The sequence below is a fragment of the Pieris rapae genome, chromosome 20, assembly GCF_905147795.1.
Source record: "Pieris rapae chromosome 20, ilPieRapa1.1, whole genome shotgun sequence".
Lineage (NCBI taxonomy): Eukaryota > Metazoa > Arthropoda > Insecta > Lepidoptera > Pieridae > Pieris > Pieris rapae.
Genome location: NC_059528.1, coordinates 5,648,330 through 5,655,839, shown reverse-complemented (window position 1 = coordinate 5,655,839; position 7,510 = coordinate 5,648,330). Strand labels below are relative to the sequence as shown.

General features: G+C 29.4%; 2 protein-coding genes across 4 annotated transcripts in view; both read right to left on the bottom strand.

Moving 5' to 3' along the window:
• Window positions 1–3: 3 nt before the first annotated feature.
• LOC111001864 (1,2-dihydroxy-3-keto-5-methylthiopentene dioxygenase) lies at window positions 4–3,745 on the bottom strand. Its single transcript, XM_022271906.2, has 4 exons — window positions 3,511–3,745; window positions 3,197–3,363; window positions 2,556–2,688; window positions 4–2,142 (listed from the first exon to the last, which is right to left on the bottom strand). Exons 1-4 carry the CDS (start codon window positions 3,634–3,636, stop codon window positions 2,011–2,013), a joined length of 558 nt encoding a protein of 185 aa, XP_022127598.2. The 5' UTR covers window positions 3,637–3,745; the 3' UTR covers window positions 4–2,010.
• A 796-nt stretch (window positions 3,746–4,541) lies between these two features.
• The window catches only part of LOC111000978, a 56,526-nt gene continuing 53,557 nt past the window's right edge, over window positions 4,542–7,510 (bottom strand). For all 3 annotated transcript variants that reach the window (XM_045632654.1, XM_045632655.1, XM_045632656.1), the window contains one exon: window positions 4,542–7,326. In XM_045632654.1, coding sequence (XP_045488610.1) covers window positions 7,216–7,326 — 111 coding nt within the window. In that variant the 3' untranslated portion in view covers window positions 4,542–7,215. The remainder of the gene's footprint in view (window positions 7,327–7,510) is intronic.

Below are 7,510 nucleotides of genomic sequence, written 5' to 3'. Positions count from 1 at the left end.
AAAAAATAACAATTGTATATTAAAACTATTAAATATAGATAGATTTGTATATAACATTTACATAAAGATCCCCTTATAACGAAAATATCAGTCTAATTCCACCGTTTTAAGTAAAGCATTTATCTCTCTTTCCATCTCGGCATACACAAAATTTGTCAGAAAGACACAAAAGAATACATTAAAAGAGTGTAATTATACTGATTAAAGTTTTAAACAATAAATGTTTTTGTTTCACAAATTACTTATTTTATTGTACCCAATTATCAACTCTAACTATATTAATTAATTTTCAAACTTAAATACAATAAGGAGGAACATATTGACATACTTGGCACGGAGACCCTACATTAGTATACTGGTGTAGAATCATTTATAAAACATTTGTAGCAAACAAAAAACAAAACTTAAAGTAACCTTACTTTACTATACAATAAGATATATCACCGGTTCACAATATTTGTCAATCCAAATGTAGTATCAAGTTTAATCAAACAATTTTGTTATAATTATGTGTTCAAGATTGTGAAAATGGAAGCCTGCAAATCTATAAACTAGCTGCCCCCGCGAACTTCGTTTCACCTTAATGCCTAAATCCTTAAGTATCAAAAAAAATAGGGGTTAATTGAAAACTAATGCATAAAAAAAAACACAAAATTTCTTCAAAAAAAAAAGTCTTGAGGTGAACGCCCCATATCACTTGGGGGTATGAAAAATAGATAGTAGCCGATTCTCAGACCTACTGAATATGCATATAAAATTTGATAAAAATCAGTCAAGCCGTTTCGGAGGATTATGTATGGTAACTAACATTGTGACACGAAAATTTTATATATGTATATATTCAAATAATGAATAGCAATACATTTATATAAATTAATTGCTATTCGTTAGTCTCGCTAAAACTCGAGAACGCCTGGACCGATTTGGCTAATTATGGTCTTGTATTTTGTGGAAGTCCAGAAACAATTTTCCTATAAAATCTATTCCTGTCTTTTTTTTTAATTAATAAGTGTCACTTGATTGTCATATATTTATTGGGTCTTTCAGAAATGTGTGTTTCATGGTTGATGTTTGAGGTTGTCTTTGGTATGTTTTAAAAATGTTGCATTAGGTTTGGACACAAATAAAGTTCACGAGTTCATCTAGTCTGTAATAAAAATTAAGTGGGAATCTTCCTCTCCGTTACACTCTTGACAGAGCGGTCGTTATTGCTATGCAATAGTAGTATTCGATGGGGCATATGTGATTCGCTAGTTCTTCGCCATCCTTGCCTATTGGAGGTCATCCTGCTGTACTTCAGTGAACCTCTTAAGGTAGACTTGGTCTTAGATCTGATAAGCTCAGTGACTTTCCGCGCGTTTCAGTGCCTTTAACCTTTTTTGGATGACTTATATGGACTGATCACTACACCGAGATACGTCCAAAGATAAGGATGCGAGACTGTTGAGAACAGACACTGCTTAATACCGAGTTCTTGGAGTATGGAAAGCGTCTATTTTCCGCCTTTCCACATCTCGCAAGGTCTACGATATCGGAAGTATGAATTGGTCTAGTTTTTTTTACTAATAAGAGGAGTTACTATATAGGAAATATTAAATAGATTATTTTTTAAATACAGAATGGATCGAGGGCCTAGTTCAATGAAACCACTTATGATGATACTTGGGCTGTATAATCCCTGACTTACCTCTCACCAGAAGCGGGCGGAGATTAATAGAAAAAAGCCTTTTTCAATTTCTATACACTCGAGGAGACTAAACAATAAAGTTCATTGAACATTCTTAATATGTAGATAGCTCAACTAAAAATTAAAATATTGCTGTGATACAAAAGGTTGAGGCACTGAATCAGTAAAAGGTATGTGATAATAGGAAACATTATATATGTTACAAAGTAACTAATGAAGAACATAAAAGGAACCGCTTATGTATGTCCCAGTAGTTTATAAACCAGGTACCAATACATGAAGTTACATCATATTGGCCCATCTCATTAGTACCAAAATTGAAGTTAATTATCTGATACAAATCCCTTTTGCAGTTTGTCAACATATTCCTTACGACAGGACATGTCATCAGCTGGGCGGTTGTATGGCAGCCACACTGGTTCACCAACGAAGAAGCGCTTGGCACGAATGTAGTTCTGAAAATGTTATTGTATCTTTTAAATTAAATATTTAAATTATAAAAGAGTATTATTTAAAATTTTCTTTATTTTTGGAAATTTACTTAGGAACAACTAAGGCATACCAAGGGCGTATATATTACAAAAATATTTATTATGGTAAAACTGTGGGGCATTGTATCATTAAAAAATGTTTGGCTGTTTCAAAAAACTGTGCTTATGTCTCTTTTTAGCAGGAGAGACAGACTCAAACCCACTTTCTAATTACTAATTTTCTGTTATCTAGCCTGAATATACGCTTTGATTTTAAATAAACAATAAGCATGAATTGTTTGTGTTAATGTATTTAATGTTATATTAATCATTCTTATAAAATAAATATTATACTAAAATTGACTTTGAATGAAAATTGATAGTATTTTATAACTTACTTTAGAATCAAGTGTGAATCTATGGTAGATTCCACTTGGTATTATGATGAGGTCTCCTGGAAAAACAGCTATGCGTATCCATTGGTCTACACCATCTCTTACATCAAAGTATCCAGAACCTTCAATGACTAGCCTGAAATTTTTTATTTTAATATGTTTTTAAAAATTTTGATGTCAATGTGGATGCTCTCTGTAGCTACAACATTCAAAACACACATCACACAAACAGGATTGTCAAAAATCTACTATAAAATTGTAAAATAATCCTATTCCCCATCAAATGTTTACAAATAGTAATCACCTAATATATTGCTGGAATAGAAAAGTAGAGCATCCAAGAATTAAACTCGTGTAAATTATTAGAATTTCCAGCCATCCATTGGTTTTTCTGTGGCTGGTGAAAGTCAAACTTTAAGAATACAAAAATATGTGATATGTCCTAATGTAATGATTTTATTGAAACCTACTGGAAAAATGTATTTGTGTCTGCTGTCAGAAATCTTTTATGTTTCTACATTATGAGTTTTTAAGATTGACATACAATCCTGGTTGGCAAACAAAAGTGCCAATTAAACATTACTCATCATTAAAGGGACCTATGGATATTGTACAGTAACTTAGAAATTTCAATAAAGGCCTACCGTATTTCTTCATCAGTATGCAGATGTTCTGTATAAAAGGATTTAAGCTTTTCTTCATAGTTGGCAAGACACTTTTCTGAGCAGGTGATTTCATCTTCATAAGTATACCCTCTTTCTTTTTTTATTTGTTCAAGAACTCCGTCTGTGGTGTATGACTCCACATTTAGCTATAAAAAGAAACATATGTGTTAAAAACTAATATAATTTAATGTGGCTTACAGTATATTAAAAAAATTAGAAATATTACGAAAATGAAATTTAATTAATCATTAAGTTCTTGACCTTGATCAGTCTATTTGATAACCCTAACTTACGCTGTAATATTCTACGCCGGTCTTCTTATGTAGTTCATCTAGAGATAAATATTTTGGGGGATTCCTGTGATGTTCCAAGCGTTGGTCACTAGTGGTATCATCATCCATGTACCAAACTTTAACCATTTTTTAATTCGTTTAAAAATGTTTCAAGTACTTCACTTGAGATGCAAAAAATTACAAATTTTAAAACACTAACTACAAGTCATAACTCAGCAGAAATTAAAACAAATATCATATGACATATCTGACATCACATGTGACATAAAGTTAACAATTTACATAATGATCAATGACCACAGACTATCATTATGACATTGCAAATAGAATACCAAATAGAGTTATTTCTTCGTGCCTTCTCCATCTACACGACACCGGCGAAGTACCTTGTGCCCAGTTGGCACAAATTAAAGCCAAAAAAAAAAATATTAAAAGAGTTATTTCTATCACAACCGAGTCTGTGGTTACAGGATAGCAATGTAAGTTTATAAAACCGACGTATTTGAATGTATGTTTTATTCCAGAAGATCACTTATCATTATGGGTATATGATAAGGGCAGCACCGTACCCTTATCACAAATTCAACGATAGATTCGTCTCGTAGTTGTATATATCTATATTATAATATCGTATAATATACAAATGTACTACACAAATTATTATTATTTAGTTGAAACTACGCATATTCATGCCTGTTTATAATTCAAATACACTTGTACTGTTAAATTAAAGTTGAACTAGCACTGTTAAATTGAAGATAAACTTAGATTTTGTAAATTAAAGATGCCTCTATGCCAGTAAAAATAAATTTATTCAATATGATTCATCTATATTAGATATAACATTTAATCTACCTTACAATACATGGGGTTTCCTACAAGAAATAACCATTTGTATTAAGCTCATGATATTGAAATGAATATTTAAATAGGAATTAATATAATTTTTAACATTCATAACCTTTATAGTAAAAAAACAATTCCATATCAATAAATGTACTGTAATTATAAACATAGCAAAAATGAAAGTAATATTTTATACAATCAGTTTGAGTACAGAGATCTATATTAAATATTATGTTTTGAATTATTTTCATAATTATAGACAATTACCTAAACAATTCATTATTTTACAGTTACATTACTGATGACATTTTAGAAAGTCTTATATACTTTGTACATTTACACTTGATATGAATTAAAATGACACTAAAAATCAAAAGGCTAGTCACAACCCCGATTAAAATAAGTCAAAAATAGAGAATATATTATGTTGCGATTTTTAAAACTTCAAAGACATAATTTTAATGTACATATTAATAAAAAAAAACCATTTTTTTGTACAACTTCAAAATGATTCTGATGCTTTTATACTAATGTGAAAATAGAAGCAAAAAAAAAGAAATAATAAATAAAAAATAATAATTTAAATATATTAAGCAAGTTTTTAGTTATAACATATTTATTTTAATGAACTTATAACACATGTGAACGCACTGTAGACTAATTTGTTTTAGAGTAAGATTCGGAGCCGCCATTTAGTACGTACGTCAAATCTTAAACGTTTTTGACATAAAAACTTGTTCCGTTTTGACAGACTCCAAATCTGAGTGTTACGCCCACTCTTAGTATGAATTTTATAATTGTTTTCTGGCACCCATGTAGTACCCATAAAATGGGTATCCATTTATTTAATTTAAGGAGCGCTATCTAAATGTATAATATAAATTTTTGGTGCTCTACTGCAGAATTCGTAATATGGGTACATAATAAACATTCACGTTCCATATACATAGCGTTAGTCAAATTTCATTTTGCCCCAAGTTTTGCAGGAATATAAAATTTCATCCAGTTTCAAAATAATAAGTACGATTTCTAAAGCATAAATTAATTTATAACAATATAAAACAGTATTAATTTACCAAAAATACTAAATGCAAAAAAGCATGGACGGAAAAAGATACAAACATAAATTTTAGTTAATAAAGTTTTAAAAACAAACAAAATCTTTAAAAATACATCTTTTAAAACTTTGAAGCTTTTTTGAAAAAAAAGAAATTGCCAAAAAAAAACCTCAGTTTTGTTACTGACTTTAGAACCTATGCAACTTTTAATTCGCTTTAAAAAGTCAAATTAAAAAATTATATTATGATTATTGAAAAAAACAAGCACACGTCTGTCGATTCGTAATCTCTGACCGTATTGTGTTGATTTACTGATTTTTAAAATAAATTATTTATACATATAACTATATAATAATTTCATACTGTCAAAGTTCCCTTAGTGATATTTAATAGCCGGTTCTCGTTAATATTAGTGTTTTATATAGTAACTCTAAAGGCTTAATATACACATATTTTATTTACAAAATAATAATATAAATAATACATCATGAATATAAGTGCAAACACATACTAATGGTATGCAAAGTATCACAATTAAATTTAAAACATTAAACTAAATTAATATGTAAGCTTAAGAACTAAAACTAATTTGAATACTGAGATCAATCACTATTTCTAAATTATGCAGGTTTTAGGTAACGTTTCTCAAAATATAGTCTTGAGTTGTCAAAAATGTCAAACGTCATAGAGAAAAAATTGGTTGACAGCTCCGAGGACTACATTTGAAATAACGTTTTAGAATGTAGATCATAGATGTGAAATTATTAGTTCAAAATCGTTAGACATGGACTTTATACATTAATTTGTATTGAAAAGATCACGAGACCAAACGAGCCTTTGTCAATTCCATATATAGCATACACGATTGCCGATCACTTCTGCACTAAAATGTATTTTTGTAGAGTTTACCAACAAAGATAGTTAGAATCTATTAAAAATAAAAACTGTTCATCGCTCGTTATTTTTAACATGAACTAACGATAAGTCGTTTGATTTTATAGCGTTCTAACCCTCAATCATGTGTCAACATTATCAGACTTGACATGGAGATTTTTTTATTTCTAATACAGTAAAAAGTATATGTACGTATACCTCATCACCTTTATTCAATAAAGGTCGATAAAGGTTACATTACCCTTTTTTACAAAATAACTTCTGTGAAGATAAAGATAAAAATTGCTAGTCTGTGCGGTAAGAGAAACGTGGCGGTTTTGCGAACTAATATAATCCTTATTTCCTAGGTTATTTCATTAATATACAAAAACTTTCAATTTTTTGGAATTGCTGCGACCTCAAATCCTACGACGAGTCTCTATCCGCACTTTAAGAAAACCTTTTTGGTAAAGAAGCGCGATTTTTTAACACTTCAGAATACACAAACGTCACTCAAGAAGCTACTTCGAAACAAACATTTCTGAGTAACTTTCTTAAAATTTAAAATAATAATTTTGTGTTTCAGAAAACCGAATATAAATCCATTAAAATATACTAATACTAAGTAGTAGATAAATCAAATAAACTAAATTAATTTTAAATCATTGGTAATTAAACTATTATCTGAAATTCAAAATAATACAAAATTAAACGATAAGCTAATTCTATTATTTTGATTGACTTTTGTGTATATATGATATGAAGGGTAAGATTCAGTGACACTAGCGTTAAGTCAGACTTCCGTACGTCAAAAATGTCTTAGATTTTGACATACCGCAAGTCCGCGCTAAGTCTATGAATCCCCAAAGACCAAATGTAAAAGCTACAATTTCTAAAATATATACAAAGTTATTAACTATACAATATCTTATAACTTGGTGTGTTTCACTGTGTCTGTCCAGTAGTTCTGGATGGTCATGGCTTCAAGAGAGTTCAAAAACGAATCATTATCCAAACTGTACATTTCTTCAGAGTTATCCTGAAAAAAAAAAATAACAATGACTTTTTTTAACAAGCAGCTTTTCATGTAAAAGACGCTAAGACATTGCTAAGTTAATAAGAAAAAATATAAATGAATTATATAACACATAATACGTTTGATAACCATATTCTTTTCATGAGTATTTTAAAAGCTATTGTTATTATGTTATAGAAGAAACTTA